Source organism: Solanum lycopersicum, chromosome 12, assembly GCF_036512215.1.
Source record: "Solanum lycopersicum chromosome 12, SLM_r2.1".
Lineage (NCBI taxonomy): Eukaryota > Viridiplantae > Streptophyta > Magnoliopsida > Solanales > Solanaceae > Solanum > Solanum lycopersicum.
The window spans coordinates 65561000-65578858 of NC_090811.1; the positions used below are offsets into that span (position 1 = coordinate 65561000).

Below are 17859 nucleotides of genomic sequence, written 5' to 3' on the forward strand. Positions count from 1 at the left end.
AGGATAATTTAAAGAAAAGACTTTCATGGACTACCTCTATTTCTTATCTAATAGATTTTTCAAAGATACTGTTGCTAGTGGTAACTACTTCTAATATCTTTACTAAAATAAAATAAAATAAAATAAAATATTTTATATTTGATAGTACTCATAATTCAAAAGATGAAAAAATAATTGTAACCCCAATTTAATTAGTATTTTTTCCTTGTAACGTGAATATTACTTCTTGAATAGGTTGAGTAGAATTTTTGCTGTCCCAATAACCCCTTTTTTTATATATATAATATAATGGAAACGTAATAGTTGACAAAAATATTTCACCCATGCCTTGTATGGACACTTTGATTATTTAATATATGTTCATTTTTAAAAAAAAACAATCTATATATTGACATATTTTGACGTGTAAAATTTAAAATAGTCAAATAAATATAGAAACATTTCATTTGTTCGATCTGTCACATTGATTCGATTAATTAAGATGACATTTAATGTAATCCACTTATATTTTGAATCACTATAATGTTATAATTAATTCTTATATCAATAATTAGTTAACCCACTTTACCTAAAGGGCGCAATCCATATTGATATTTAAGAAGTTGGATGCTATATGACAGTGTAACAGATAATGAAAATATCATAAATTTATTCTTTTCTGACCATTTATATAACGATATTTATTCATCATTTTAAAATAATATATTTATAACTATTTTAATATTTCTATTTTATTTTAAATCATAAAATTTGAGTTTCTTTTTTCTTCTTAAATGTATCTTTAGCGAAATATTATCATATAAATAGAGAGAACGATAAGTTCATTTTTTTTAAAAAAATTTACTAGGACTTCTGACCAAAGTCAAAAGACAAATAAAGAATGGATGACTAAATTCTGCACTATACCTAACCTTTAACAGTATTCTGATATATTCCTATCAAATGAATTATGAAAACAGAAAACTATACAAAGGTGGGAAGAGTCTCCCATCCAATATAATTAAGATAATATTATTTTTTTATTTGGTAAAAAAACATGACTTATCATAATGTTGTTTAGTGATGATGATATATAGTGGCGGATTCAGGATTTCTGTTCAGGAGATTTGAAAAATAAATGTATAAACGTGTAAATAAGTCTTTTGAAATGGGACGTTTGAATTTTTTTGGATTTAAAACCACACTTTTAGCATGTTTTTAAAATAAAAGATAAAGCTAAAAATGCTTGAAAAACAGAATTGATTTTTTTTTACAAAAAAAATAAACTAAAACTAAAAAAGGAAAATAAACAAATGTTGTCTCTGGGATTCAAACTTGGGGCGTCTAGCTTAATATTCAAGGGTCTTGCCACTTTTTTTTTATCTATTTCTATTTATTATTGAGAGGATTCAAAAAATATATATTTACAGAATTATAGAAAATTTACTTTATGTATATCGTATATTTTTTTATTGAGGAGATTCGAATGAACCCCTGAACCCAACGTGAATTCGCCCCTATATATATATAGCTTTAGATTAAATTGTTCATGTATCAATATGTTTAGCTTGGGCATGAGATTACGGTTATTGAAAACTCTAACATGGGAGAAAAATGGATGGGTGGTCTTCTTACCATGACTAAGAGCTCATTTGAATGACTTTTGGCTATAAATTAGAAGCAGAAAGTTAGGGGTGTATCGATAGAACCAAAAAAAATTACACCAAATCGATCGTTCAGAGTTAAATTGAGAAAAATTATATATTATAATTTTTACAAATTGTTATCATGAGTTGCGCGAATTCTAAACTACGCACCATTGTATTTTAAGTAACACAGCGTAATATTTAATTACATTAATATTTCAAAAATTTAAAAAAATCAGATATATTAATATGTAGTTCGAATACATTAAATATTGTCTCAGGATACATTAATATGTAACATCAGATATATTAAATATTTGCATTAAAGAAAAAAGGGATTTGAGAGATTTTAAAAAGTAAAAGGGACAATAGAAATAAGAGAAACAAAAGGTGTGTATATATATATATATATGTGTGTGTGTGTGTGTGTATGTCGCCTCCTTCCTATCTTGCTCGCGTATTCGATATCTTAAATAAATGTGAACCACAACAGATACATGCACAAATCTTGACGGCCTCCCTCCTCTTCTCACTCACCTCAATCTCTTTCTAATTTAGTGTATCTAGTAGAAAAAATATATGATATATTTGTCTTGTACGTAATTTGATATAAAATTATTAAATAGTAAGATAAAACATATCAAATTATGGAAAGAATTAGTAAATATAATATAAATATTTGCATAATGAGATAGTTTATGTTAAATAAAGAAATAGTTTCCATTAATTAGTTAGTTGTATCTTGTTAGTTATATTGTTAGAAGGTAGTTAGAGTTTGTTAAAAGTTTTTAATGAAGTGTATAAATACAGTATGTACAGGTTATTGAATACAAGTTGGAAATACACAAACATTATATTTCCTCTCTTCTCTTCTCTTCTCTTTTCTTCTCTTCTCTCATCTTGAAGGTCCTCATATGGTGAAGATCAAGGATCTTAACATGGTATTAGAGCTTGAGTAATCGATCTCATATTCCTTCGGCCTTCTCAGTTTCTGGTTCACGTTTCATCTCATTTTTTTACTGTTTCTGTTTTCTCCTGTTCGACATCTCAACAATGGTGAATGCTAGTTCACCTGCAGATCTGGAAATTGGAGCTGAAGTTGTACCCACTTTGGTAACAATCGATCAACACCATCCTTTGTTTCTTCAGCCCAATGATACACCAGGTAGTTCCCTAATTTCGATTAAACTAACAGGCCTTGAGAATTATGCATTATGGAGCAGTTCAATGCGAATTAGTCTGTTAGGTAAAAGCAAGTTAGGATTTGTGGATGGTCAATATCCTAAGGAGAAATTTGATGCTTCTCTTCACGATTTGTGGGAGAAATGTAATGCCATAGTCCTTTCATGGATTATGAATTCTGTATGTACTGAATTACTTAGTGGGATTGTATATGCTACAAGTGCATATAAGGTGTGGAATGATCTACAAGAACGATTTGACAAGGTTAATGTTTCTCGAGTCTTCTTCCTTCATTCACAAATTTCTACTCTTAACCAAGGAATTTCTTCTGTTTCAACCTATTTCTCAAAACTAAGAGAACTATGGGCAGAATTTGATGCATTGATGCCATGTCCTGGATGTAATTGTGCTGAGTCTAGGAAATATGTGGAACACTTTGAGTATCAACGCCTTCTTCAATTTTTGATGGGTTTAAATGAGTCTTACTCACAGTATAAATCATATCATGATGATGATTCCTACTCCATCGATTAATAAGGCATATGTCATGATCATTTCTGAGGAAAGTAGAAGAACTCTGGGTTCTTCTTCTTCCTCTTACAGCTCTGAAATTGCTGAGGGGACAGCTCTGTTTAGTGGTAAAAGCAACTCGAGTGTACGCACTAACTATCAGGGAATAATTCCTCTTACAAGGGCAGAAGTAGAAGGAGTGATCTCTACTATGATTATTGTCATCTCACAGGTCACACAAAAGCAGTGTGTTACAAGTTAATTGGATATCCTCCAGATTATAAATTCAAGAAGAAAACAGGATCATATATCAAAGAAAATGAAACTAGTAAGGGCAATCCTAATCCTAGTGATATTGGAAATCAGTTTGGGGGTCAATCTGCCAATTTTGCAGGATCTTCTCACATGTCTAAAGGTTCTACTGATGCATTTGGTGCTATTCCTCAATTTACTGAACAACAATACAAACAGATCTTAACCATGCTTGATTCAGAAAAATCTGAAGCTGATCATGTAGCCTTGACAGCAGGTATGATCCCTCATACTACTATCATTTCAGATGATGTTAAGTGGATAGTGGATTCTGGTGCTTCTAGTCATATGGTTAGTTCTGTTGAGCTGTTATCCCACACTACAATAGGAAATGGTCTAGGCAAAGTTCATTTGCCTACTGGTAATGTAGTCAATGTAGCTCACACAGGATCATCCTGTCTCTTTCCTGGTCAAGAGATAACCAATGTCATGCATATTCCTGAGTTCAAATACAATTTGTTGTCTGTTTCTCAACTGACAAAGGAGCTTCAGTGTGCTGTATTATTCTATCCTGATTTTTGTATTCTTCAGGATCTCTCAAGTGGCAAGGTGAAGGGGATTGGTAAGGAAGAAAATGGCTTGTATGTGTTTCAATCAGGTCATAAGAAAGCATTTACAGCAAATGTTGCTGCTGTAGCTACTAATGCCTGTTCTTCATCACTTGGAATGTCTTCTACAGATTCTGATAGCTATAGCATGAGTATGAATCTTTGGAACAAGAGGTTGGGTCACACCTCTTCTGTCACTATAAGCAAGCTGTTTGGTCATAATTCTACACATTGGGACAAATGTATCAAGAGTTGTAATGTGTGTCCTTTAGCAAAACAAACTAGACTTTCTTTTCCATTAAGCACTACTACTTCTGAGTGTTGTTTTCAGTTAGTTCATGGTGATGTTTGGGGTCCTTATAGAGTTCCTACTCATAATGGAAAAAAATACTTTCTTACACTTGTTGATGACTATTCTCGATATACTTGATTGTTTCTACTACCTTCTAAAGTTGATGTTGTTGTTGTGATTAAGGAATTTTTGCTTATGGTTCAGACTGTTTATTCTTCTGTGGTGAAGTGTCTTAGGACTGATAATGAGTGTGAGTTCTTTAACTCACAAATGAATGGATTGCTAAAGTCTTTTGGGACTGTACATCAAAGTTCTTGCTCTTACACTCCACAACAAAATGGAGTGGTAGAGAGGAAACATAGACACATTTAGAAGTAGCAAGAGCTATTAGATTTCAGGCTGGTGTACCATTGAAATTTTGGGGTTATTGTGTTATCACTGCTGTATACATCATTAATAGACTGCCTTCTGCAATCATTCAAGATAAATCTCCTTTTTGAGAGACTTCATAGACATTCACCTTCTCTAGCTCACATGAAAGTATTTGGCTGTTTGGGTATGTAACTCAGGTAAGAAAGGTGGATAAATTTTCTCCAAGAGCTATTCCTGTAGCATTTCTTGGTTACTCAGTGTCAAAAAAAGGGCTATACTATGTATGATTTGGAGTCCAAAGTATTTTTGACAAGTAGGGATGTCTTGTTTCAGGAAGATGTTTTTCCTTTCAAGACAACTTCCACTTCTCCTTCTCATTTGTTTTCCTTGAAGGAAGATGAACTGCAGTCATCCTATATAGAGAATAATGCTCCATCATTCAATATTCCTGCTCCTGCTCATTCCTCTTCTGTTCCTTCTATGGATAGTTCTTCAATGGGTGATGCTTCTGTTTCTGAAACTTCAACACTACAATCTCCAACAGTTCCTGTTACTAGAAAGTCTTCCAGGACTACTAATCCTCCCATTTGGATGCATGACTATGTCTCCACAAGCAAAGGAAGTGCAAATTGTTGTTATCTAGTATCTGATGTGGTTAGTTATGATCACTTGTCACCTGTGTGTAGAGCTGCTTTGGCATCTTATTCTGTCATCAAAGAACCTACTTCTTATACTGAGGCTATTAAAGATCCAAATTGGGTAGCTGCTATGCAATCTGAAATTCAAGCATTACAAGATAATCACACTTGGAGTTTAGTTGAACTACCAGTTGGAAAGAAACCTATTGGGTGTAAATGGGTGTTCAAAGTTAAATACACATCTTCTGGGGCTGTAGAAAAGTACAAGGCTCGACTTGTAACTAAAGGTTATAGCCAACAAGAGGGGTTAGATTATACTGAGACCTTCTCTCCAGTTGCTAAGATGGTCACTTTCAGGTCAGTTGTGGCTGTGGCAGCAGTTAAACATTGGTTTATTTTTCAGACGGATGTTCATAATGCTTTTCTTCAAGGGGATTTAGTAAAGGAAGTGTATTTGGAGGTTCCCTCAGGTTTTGCTAGCCAGGAGGGGAAGTATGTTGTCTGCAAATTACATAAGTCTCTTTATGGACTCAAACAGGCACCTAGGCATTGGAACAAGAAACTCACTGATGCATTGATACAACTTGTTGGCTTCTCACAAAGTCATTTTGACTATTCCTTATTCACCAAGACAGTTCAAGGAGAGTTGGTAGTTGTGTTAGTTTATGTGGATGATTTGCTGGTGAAAGGAAGTAGTACAGATCTGATTCTACAAACAAGGAATGACTTAAAGCTAAAGTTCAAAATAAAAGATCTTGGAGAATTGAAGTTCTTCCTTGGAATTGAATTTGTGAGATCACAAAAGGGAATAGTGATGAGCCAAAGGAAGTATGCATTGGAACTAATTAGTGAGTTGGGATTGAGTGGCACTAAACCAGTTAACACACCTTTGGAGACAAATCTGAAACTTACATCAGTTGACTATGATGATTTTATAACTAAGGAAGCAGGTTCTACCAGTGAAGATATATTACTTGTTGATCCTACTCAATATCAACGGCTAGTAGGAAAGTTATTATATCTTACTATGACTAGAGTTTACATTGCATATGTAGTGCAAGTGCTAAGTCAATTCATGCACAGTCCCAAACAATCTCACATGAATGCTGCCTTAAGAGTAGTGAAATATATAAAAAAAAAATGCTCCAGGTCTTGGTTTTCTAATGCCCTCAGATAGTTCTGGAAAATTTATAGCATACCGTGATTCTGACTGGGGTGGTTGTTTACAGACTAGAAGGTCTTTCACAGGATACTTAGTGAAGTTTGGCAATGCTATAGTGTCTTGGAAGTCAAAGAAACAAGAAACAGTAGCTAGAAGCTCTGCTGAAGCAGAGTTTAGAAGCATGGCTTCTGTTGTGGCTAAAATAACTTGGTTGATTGGTTTGTATAAAGAGCTGGGAATCAGTATTGAGGTTCCAATATGTCTCTATTGTGATAGCAAAGCTGCTATTCAGATTGCAGCAAATCCCATTTTTCATGAAAGAACTAAGCACATTGACATTGATTGTCATTTTGTGAGAGACAAGATTATACAAGGTGTTATCAAAACCCATTATGTTTCTACTAAGAAACAGCAGACAGATCTATTAACCAAGAGTCTTGGCAGGCAACAACATGAATACTTAATGACCAAACTGTGCTTGAAGGATGTATTCAAAGCATCAGTTTGAGGGAGGATGTTAAATAAAGAGATATTTTTCATTAATTAGTTAGTTGTATCTTGTTAGTTATATTGTTAGAAGGTAGTTAGAGTTTGTTAAAAGTTATTAATGAAGTGTATAAATACAGTATGTACAGGTTGTTGAATACAAGTTGGAAATACACAAACATTATATTTCCTCTCCTCTCTTCTCTTCTCTTCTCTTCTCTTCTCTTCTCTTCTCTCATCTTGAAGGTCCTCACATGGTGAAAATCAAGGATCTTAACAGTTTAAACTTCCAAAAATCATGAATCAACTTAAGTAAATTCGTTACTTATTTTACCCCAATTAGCTAGTATGATGCCTATTATTACATGCCAACATTTTATGCTATATCTTTCTTGTCCTTTCACAACATTTTGTTTTCCTTTTCCTCTACAACATTTAGTCATGTAGTGGACTACTCCAATCTTTCTATTTCTTGGACAATTACCAGCACTTAATAATAAAATAATCATATTTATTAGCATCATAACCTCACATAATAGAATAATAATTATTTCTTCAACTTCCTCTAGAATAACTTTTAAAATAGTTGCCTACACTAAGTTAAGATTAACCAAAAAGACTATTTTAAATTATAAGAAGAAAACAAACTACTTTTGTAGGTTGTTCTCCAATAGTTATTTGTAATGAAACTTCATTTTGCAATTAGTTTTGGGGAATAGTTTTTTGTAATAAAACGTTACTTATGGAGTAGTTTCTTAAAAAAAAAAATAAGTTCACTATTAAGTGGTACGATCCTCCATTAAGTCATCTACAGTCACCTAAAATTGTTTTTTTCTTTTAATTTTTTTCTAATTGCCACGTGTCATCATTTTATTAGTCTATCTGTTATGTATTTGTGTTTGAGACACACACACTTATGTCTTCCCACAAATTTTCGTTTTGTGTTTAATAAATATAAATTTGTTAAGATTAAAGTGTTCAATAGGTACTGTCCTAAGTTAAGGTGTCTAACTGAAATGTGCGAATAACTTTAAGGGTTTGTATATGACTTAGGCCTATTATTATCTATACTTTCAAAATATTATGTATCTTACCACTCATTAAAAAATTTCTACGTATCTTATATGTTGATACATATATATTTTGCTACCAGACATAAAAATAAGGATAAGAGGTGAGTGATATATGTATTTGTATATATCTATGGTGATTCGCGTGTATCTAGAATATCATATACGTGGGAGAGTGACGAGCTAGATGGGAGAGAAGCGAGTGAAATTTGTTATGTATCCTAGATAAATGCAAATCCACTTGGATACAATATACCAAAAACAAATCACATCTAAATTTGACCCCATGTATCTTATATACACGTATCTAGATTTATCTGGAGGCACCAAATTAAAGTCTAGCAAGATACGTAATAGTACAAACTACAATCTATCAAATTAATGAGCTCCTAAACTAGTTGATTTATGTAAGTTCCCCATAAATAAATTTGCGAAAGTTACGTAATTTTTATTTGTTTATGAGCTAATTACTTAGATACATTAGTTTGCAATACTACGCATCTTACAAAATTTTGATACGTCCAGATTCATGTGTCTCGAAATGTATGGAGCAAAATTTGGTGTAATTATTAGATTCATGTATCTCGGACCACATGGAGTCAAAATTAAATGAAATTTCGTTATAGATACATTGAATCTAAGTAGACTCACTTGTAACTGAAATATATAAACAAATCCAATTTCGTTATAGATACATTGAATCTAAGTAGACTCACTTGTAACTGAAATATATAAACAAATCCCGTCCGTCTCCCTTCATCTCGCTCACGCTTTTTTATGTATCTGACATACGAATCACTCCTAGATAATCCATCAAGATTTTACTTCATATTCTAGCGAATGGTTAGTTTGCACCTTTTTTCTGAATGAGCTCAAAATTTAAATAATGGCATTTGAATAAATTTTTGTTTAATATATTATTTATTTTGCTACCAAAAAAAAAAGAGAACTCTTTTTTTTTATATAGAAATAAAAAGTGGATCAACATAGACCAGACTAAGGGCCCGTTTGGATGGGCTTAATAAAAGTAGTTTTAAAAAAAGTACTTTTGAAAGTGCTGAAACTTATTTTTAAAATAAGCAGTTATGCGTTTGGATAAAAGTGCTGAAGTTGTTATGCCAAACGTGAAAAGAGAAAAAATAGAATAAAGAGATGTTAGGGTTATATGGGTAATTTGGAGATTGTGTAAAAATATTAAGGGAAAAAAACATAAAAATGTGGTCAACTTAAAACAGCTTATAAGCTAAAAAAAAAAAAGCACCCCTACCCCAGCTTTTAACTTTTGGCTTAAAATAAGTTTTTTTTAACTTAAAATAAGCTATTTTGAGTATAGCCAAACAGTTAAATAAGTCAAAAATTAGATTTTAAGTCAGTTTGACCAGCTTTTAAGCTGAGCCAAATAGACTCTAACTTATTAAAAAGAATCTACTTGTTTGATATTTCTATAGGTTAGGTGGGCTTATCTAGGTAAGCCCAATTTGAACCAAACATTTGAAAATGGGTTAATGTGGGTTTGCCCAAATTTTAGATGAAATTTCACGAATAGTCAATAGATAATTCTTATTAGTCTCCATAGTTATAGTTTATAAATTACAATTCATAGTTACATGTTAAAAGGGGAGATAGGCAAGAGAGATTTGGAGGGGGACGAGAGAGATGAGCGAGAGATGGTAGAGAATGGAGAGAGGTAAATTTATTTGTATATCTGTCGAATTGTATATGTATATCTTTCAAATAATTGTATATATATAACGTTAGACATAAGTTTTTGTATATCTGGAGAGCGAGATTGGGAGAGGTAAGAGAGAGGTGAACGAGATTGGGAGAGGGAGGAGAGAGGGCAAGGAAAGGAGAGAGACGAATATTATTTGTATATGTATCATATAATGGTATATGTATATGCATAATTTGTTTTTGTATATGTATAAGAAACGAGAGAGGAAGAGAGGATAGAAATACATGTAATTATTGCTAAAAAGAAATTGTGATTAAATTCAAACTATAGCTATATTAGTTAATTAACTAATATATATTTGTTTATTCTCATAATTTCCTTCAAATTTTATCCAGAAGTGATTTATGTCCAACCCAAACTTGGAATTGAAGATTTGATGGTTATAGTTACACTTATATACATTGAATCGTATATTTAAACGTTGATTTCATTTCATAATTTCAAATCACGCAATAAAGTCACATGTCCAAATGTTTACTAAATTTTTTTTTGTTACTCTCCACCTTAGAATTATAATTTTGAAACTGAATTAAACCATTAACTCACAAACAATCATGAATTGCTACAATTGTCCTTTGAATTAAGTTCAAGAATAGTCCCAGGGATGTGTTCGTTACGAAAAAAAATATTTTTCATGAAAAATATTTTTCTTCATATCAATCACACCCTTAGTGGAGCCTATAATAAACACAAAATAAACCAAGTCATCTCCAAAAAAATTGCATGTTAAGACATAAAAAGGACCTATCTTTGGAAATTAAAAAAAAAAAAAACTACGAGGAAGTAGTTGTAGAGGCCCAACTATTATTTTTTTTCAAAATTGTTTATTTCTATTTTGACATTTGCATATTTAATAAATAGTTTTCTTAATCATTTTTTTGTGACTTATTAATAGTTTAAATTGGTCAGCAGTATTAATTAATAAACCACGAGTATCGCGTTCTGACTTATTAATTTTAAAAAGGAAAGAATAATAAATTTTATACCTAATCAGGATTACAAGAAAATTATATTTTACACCTAATGGGGACTTTAAAATTCAAGACAAATTTGACCAGTTTGCAATGTATTTGATCAACTAGAAATGTCAGGCAGACTAAAATAATATTTGATATTTTAATCTTTTCGTTAATATCTCAAAAAAATATTCAGATTTTGAGATGTCTCGTCTGTTGAGTTCGAAAGTGATTAGGATATCATGCGGAAGGTTGCAATTATAAATCATATCACAACAAATTAAACGATACATAAAACTATACTAAGACATAAGATCGTTATATGATTTGAATATTTGACTTATATATTGTAAAATAAATAAAAATATTAAAATTGTAGAGAGTAACTTTTGCGTAAAAGAAAAACTTTCTAACCGACTACATTGTGAATGACATTTTATTATGTTATGAGAATAAGAATCTTCAATTTATAAATCTCTAAACTTTTCTTATAAAATAAATAATCAAATATGAAAGAAAATTATATTTTTTCCTTTATAAAAAATAAAAATAATTATCATAATTCTTTAACTTTCCTTCAAAATAAAATTAAAATTCAAATATGATTAAAAAAAATCAAAGATAACACTATAACATCTTAAAAAATATATATATGTCATGACTCGTGAGCTACGATTAAATTAGGGAAATGGACAAAATTATCATAAATTGTATACAGATATTCTTCATCATACTTTTGGGACATTGGTGTCCCTTTCGTTCAAAAACTGGAGCATATATGTCATTCACTCTAACGGAAGACTAAATAGACACGTGACACAATCTTATCCGTCGATAAATGTTGGACCGGTGGATAAGATAATAACACGTGTATGTCCGTTAGTATAAAGGGTTTATATACTCTAATTTTTGAATGGTAGGAGCACTAATGTCTCAAAAATATGACGAAGGGTACTCGCATACTATTTTTGATAGTTTAGAATATATTTATCCATAACCTAAAAAAAAAAACATCTTACAGCTTAAAGTTTGAAGATGAACTCAACTTGCAAAGTACTATTATAAATTCCATAAAAAGTTTGATGTCCATCGTTTTCAGTTGAAAATGTTAAATTTCATCACCCAAAATAATGCATTAAAAACATTATATTAAAATATAAAACATAACATGCGGTCCCTTATAGTAAAGTATTATTAACAAATAAATCAAATCAATAAAAACACATCACTATCTTTGGACTTAGCCAAAATCACGCATGCTACGTATATACACAGAGATAAAGACAACCACCAACACCAAACACAAAACAAAGAAACAACATAACATGAAATAAAACTAGTAATGTTTTTTTTTTTAAATCTTTTAATGGTACGTATGCATCATGAATTCGAAATAATTATTGCCCAATACAGATATCAATCACTGTTTATCAAAAATAAAAAATGACATCGAGTGTTCTACCAAATTCATGTTATTATCCACCGACATAATTAGGGTTAAAATTACAACTTTAGATACAGATACTACATAATTCAGTCATTTTGACTCACATTTTATATTTTTACTTCAAAATTATGTTAATATGTATAAATAATTTATTTAAAATCTGTAAGTTGAGCTTTCTAGTATTAAGACCTCAAACTCAAAATCTTAATTTCGTCTTCAAACACGAATACCGAATAAATTTGTCTCAACAGATGATTTGAACTCGGTTTTATATTAATTTTCACCTGCTTCCAAGAGAGTAGCTACCTTATAGGCAGAGTGTACAATTGGACACCTTTAGATCAGAAAATAATACCGTATATATAAATAAAATAATATACAAAGTAATTGAATAAAATATATTGAACACCTTGATAGAATAAGGTGTTGTAGCTCAGTGATTCTAGATATCTTAGAAGAGCCCTAAGTGCTCATGTATTCGATCTCACTGGCAATAATTTTTTTTTTTACACTCTTCGTGAAATTTCTTACTCCACCGCACACAGACCACCCACCTTCCGTTAGGTGCAACTAATAATGCTTTTTACATTGCCAAAAATCACCATGATTACAAGCTAGATGAAATCATTAATTAGGCTTGTAAAGATAGGAGTAAGTTTACACATGAGATTCTCCAGCCTTTTTTAAACATAATTGGTTTATATACCAAAGTTTTCAGTTTCATAATTATTACTCTTTAATTATTTTATTTTTAGTACTTTATCGTATTATTTTGTTGTTGTTATTACTCTATTCCTCATTATCTTTACTTTACATACTTAACGTGTGATATGTTTTACTCGAATCAAAATCAATAAATTTGGATAAGAGTTTTTCTATATTTACCAGATAAAATTAACTGAGATTGCATACACATCATTCACTCCGAACCCGACTGATACAATACACATGATTTGTAAGTAACATGACATGATCAAGTAAAAAGGAGCAAGAAAATGATAGTTGGGACCCAAATTACTCACCAAATATGCACTTGGCCATATACACAGCTAAGACATGAATGAGACATGTCCACAAAATTTCAATATCATAACTAGTGGTTCAATGTCTGTTGGATGTTGCTATCTTTACTTATCAAATATTACATAACTACTAGTAATTATTTTTCAAAAGTTCTCTTATTCTACTTTTGTTTTTGTTTTTTGCCCTTTGCTTAAACACCCACTGAGCCTATGGAATGGCCAACTCTAAGTGTGTTTTCGATACGAAAGGAAAATATTTTTCGTAAAAACTTATTTTCTTGTGTTTGGTATACAACCAGATAATATTATGAGTTGGGGTGGGTGGTTGTAGAAGTGAGGGAGGAGACAAGCATTTGTTTTCATACTTTCATTATGAAAGTTATTTTCAAGATACTTGTTTTCCTAAATATTTAAACGCGAAAGAAGAGAAAAATATTTTCCTCCGTATCGAACACACCTTGAGTGGACAATGCAAGTATGCACAAAACTAAACTCATCACATAACTATCAATAACAATTACACAAAAATGTGTTCATGTTGCATCAAGAAACAAGCTTAAAACACACAAAATCCAGTTTACATTAGCCATTTCGAATAAACAAAACATACATGGAATGAAACTAGTAGCATATTGAACGAAAAAATATACAAACTTGTTAAGGAACAAGAGCAACATGTACCTAAAGTAACAGCTAAAAGAAAGACAGCATCGCCGCTACAATTGCTGCCATTAGACAAGGAAAACAGCAAATGGTTGCAACTTGACAAGATCACGCGGAGAAGAGCAAGAGAGTGCAGCAAGAGCAACAACTTCCAGAGGATCCTAACTGAGGTATATGTCATCGACTCGTTAACTGAGAGATATGAACGAGACATGACTAAAAACTTCAAAAGCACAGCTACTGCTTAGATAGAATGATGGAATTAGGAAGCCATAAGGGGGTCTTCGATCTGCTTTTCTAGCTTACGAGATTCAGAGAAGTCCTCTTTACCATACGAAACTTTGAGCTTATTTCTGCTTATTTATTCACAAAAACATCAGTCAGAACAATATGTAACGAGTACCGATACTTCTAGTACCTGATCAGCAGGAGCATAGAAGCTCAAAGAGTATCAAGTCCTAGAGACTTGGCTTTCACCTTCAAGGATCTCAAGTAACAGATTGCTTCATCAATGACATCCATCGAGTCTTTTCCTTTCCCTCCGGGGATTATTTTCTGCAAAATGCTTATCGTCTCAAGAATTTGATCTTTTCTTGGCCTCTTTTTCCCAGATAGAGAAACCAATTCTGAAACTTGATTATTATGACTGTTCCCACAACTGGATTCTGCATCATCTTCTAAGTCGGAACAAGTAAAGGGTTTTGCAGACGTTGCAGTATCCACGAGTGATGGTGGTATATCACAGCCACCATCTAACTGCTTACGCCTTTTGCTTGGCCATTCTGAACTATTAACTTCTTCACCCATCTCGTCATGCCACGATGGTAGATCATGAGCTGTCATAGTACTAGGCGAGTGCCCTGTGCTCATTTCTTCACCATCCTCAGAATAACTATCATCGTCATCCGAGTAGAGTAGTGCATTCAATTCTTCAGTATCCTCATGCAATTCACTTTCTACATCATCTCTATGATTTTCTTCATAATATTCACCACCGGAGTATTTCCCAGATGGACAAATTCCGTTCCCTAAAATCTGTTGGCCTTCCTTAATCAGATGACAAGGTGCAGCGGATTTTGGATGCCAAGAGGGTAGGCATTGCACAGGAGTACCATTTGGAGAACTGTAAAGTAAAGTTGTTTGATCACCAGATTGATCAAAAACAAGAAATCTTTTCTGCGCGAATCCGGGGCCAGCATTGGCTTCTTCATTTACCCCGTAATTGTCAACAGACTGAGGAGCAAACTTCTCGTTCGGTACAGTGCTCAAAACAGGAGCAAAACCCTGTTGCAACTGTGGTAAACAGTAGAACCAATTGTGAGCTTCAGTTGGTTGGCTTGCCTTTGGTTCTAGCAACCCCGAAAACGACAAGGGAGAACTCCCTTTTACTGGAACCTCATTTGCATACGGAGGCATGTAAATAGGAACAGAATTCTGCTGCCCAATATTGAGTCCACGACTAGAAAAGTTCGAATGGGCAGATTGCAGATCAGGATACTGGCGACGGAACCACGATACAAAGTCTCTTTCCATTCAACCACAACAATCACCTGATGATCAAACCAAATAACATCCATTTAACCAGAAGATCCATATATAAAAACATCAAAACAATACAAATTTCGAAGAAAAGAGAAATTGCAAAACTTACCAGTTCTAAATAACTCAGGTAATACAAATTGCAGATTATTCCTTGTACACTTGAGAAACAACAGAAAATCCAAAAAAATCCAGCTTAACTAAGATGCAACAACAAGAAAGACGAAACTACGTGACAGGTTTCAACAACTGTCGGAAATATTCAGCCTGAAATAAACAAGAACAGAAATCAGCTTTCTTCCACGACAAAGTACAAAAAAAAGGCAAAGATCAAGGGTAAAACAAATACACTAATGTTGAAATCTTAATTCAAAATAACGAAACATGACGAACGCTAACCTGGCAATCCTGAAGAGGTTGAAAGCATGCTATAACTCTAACAATTATGGTGGCACACCCCGCAATTCCATTTTCATGTTTTAATGCCCGAAATCTTGTCTGGCCAGCTGCTTGGCACACCATAACTACTTGTTCCAACCCTTCAACCACAATCTTCCACCAGAACAATCAAAAACACCAGTGATTTCAAACAACTCCCCCCAAAAAATGCTTGGAAAACAATACTACTCCGCGCAATTAACTCAATCTACTTTTTAGAAGAAATGACAAAGATAACCACACCCAAAATTAACTAGCAACAGTGAAAACTAATATCCCCGATAATCCCCGATTCAACAACAAAGACAACACCAGTAAAACTAAGTATTCTGAAGAGGAATAGATTCTCAGCTAATCCTCAGAACATAACACGGTATGACAATGAAATGTGTGGATCCCATGGAAGATTACTAACAAGAATACAATTTCCCAAGGTTCAAAAACTGAAAAACTAATCAAGATTTCACAAATAAACTCTTCTTTTTTCCTACTTCTACAGAATTACATGACAGTACAAGTTCAAGGAGATGACTTTTCGATAAACATCAACAGATAGACAACAACACAGCATACTGTTCCTCAATTTAAACAATAACCTCAAGACTACTGTTTTTCTGTGCTTTTCACCAACTCTCAAAGCTCCTGCAAAAACAGTACCACAAACAACCTCAGTTTACAAAGTCAATAATATCATATAAACATATTATGAGAAAAAAATGAACAAGGTTAAGAATCTTGTAATAGCACGCCTGATTAGTGGGATAATTATTACTAATTAGACCAAAGATTTGTACTTTTTTGCTTTTAGTTACTTTATTCTTTGTTTCAGAGTACTAAAGTAGTGTAAAAATTGGATCTTGGAAACATCAGTGTGAATAAGTTTTCTAATTTTTGTCAAAATCTATAGCACAGTAGTGAAAAATACAGCAGAAAATGCAAGAAAAAATCCATATAATTTAGAATTCAGAACCCAACCATAATAACACAAACCCCATGTAATCAAAAACTGATTCATAGCAAATAGATTAAAAGAAAATACGAAATCACCAGTACATTATCAAGAAAAAGGGAAAAATTAGGAACTTACAGTGAATGAAAATCGCAGAAACAAAACCCAAATTGAGTATAATTAAAAACCCAGAGAGATTTTTGAATTTTTTTGATGGTAAGAGAGTAAAAGCAGAGGGAATTATAGAGAGAGAGGAGAGAAGTAGAGTACAGTCAAAGATAAGGGTGGAGACTAATATAGACTTATAAAAATGACGAAAAAAAGAAGAAAAAAAAAACATTTCAAGTCATTTGTTCCGACTTAATCGATTTGGAAGGTGGTTATTCGTAACTCAATTAATTTGGACGATGACTATTCGAATTTATTGTATAAAATTTGCCTAATATTATTTATATTTTTATGTGATTTGCGACTACTATAAAATAAAAATTTATTCAATACATAGAGTGTTCATCAAAATGACAGAAATTATAACAGAGATCGTAGCTGTTACGAGTTATTTTATTAAATAATTTAAAAAAGACATTTTAAAGTTTGGTTGCTGAAATTAATTGCTTTCATGCGTGCGAAACGCACGCTTGGATTAGTGTATAATCATATCACCTTTAATTTTTTTGTTTTTTATTTTTTGGTCTAGAAGGATTCCACTTGTTTTTTCTTTCTCTAAAAAAAATAGAAATAAATCATTATTTGGTAATGTATTGAACTAATTTTATTTATAAATTTTGGAAGATGATTTTTTAAGTTAATTGGAGCAAAGTGTAGGCCACTCTAAGGTTTAGAAGATGGAAGTTGTGGAAATACAGATATTGAGGTACAGACATGATAGGAACGATAAGATTAGAAATAAAAA

At 32.2% G+C, this 17859-nt stretch overlaps 1 protein-coding gene across 2 annotated transcripts; it reads right to left on the reverse strand.

The window, feature by feature from the left end:
- Positions 1–13913: 13913 nt before the first annotated feature.
- LOC101250384 (transcription factor bHLH145-like) lies at positions 13914–17449 on the reverse strand. Of its 2 annotated transcripts, XM_010316283.4 has the most exons (5): positions 17085–17449; positions 15959–16639; positions 15672–15826; positions 14498–15570; positions 13914–14373 (listed from the first exon to the last, which is right to left on the reverse strand). In XM_010316283.4, exons 4-5 carry the CDS (start codon positions 15551–15553, stop codon positions 14368–14370), a joined length of 1062 nt encoding a protein of 353 aa, XP_010314585.1. In that variant the 5' UTR covers positions 15554–15570; positions 15672–15826; positions 15959–16639; positions 17085–17449; the 3' UTR covers positions 13914–14367. The 2 variants fall into 2 exon arrangements, with proteins under 2 accessions (XP_010314585.1, XP_010314584.1); XM_010316282.4 differs by having other exon boundaries at positions 14336–15570.
- Between the last annotated feature and the right edge of the window lie 410 nt (positions 17450–17859).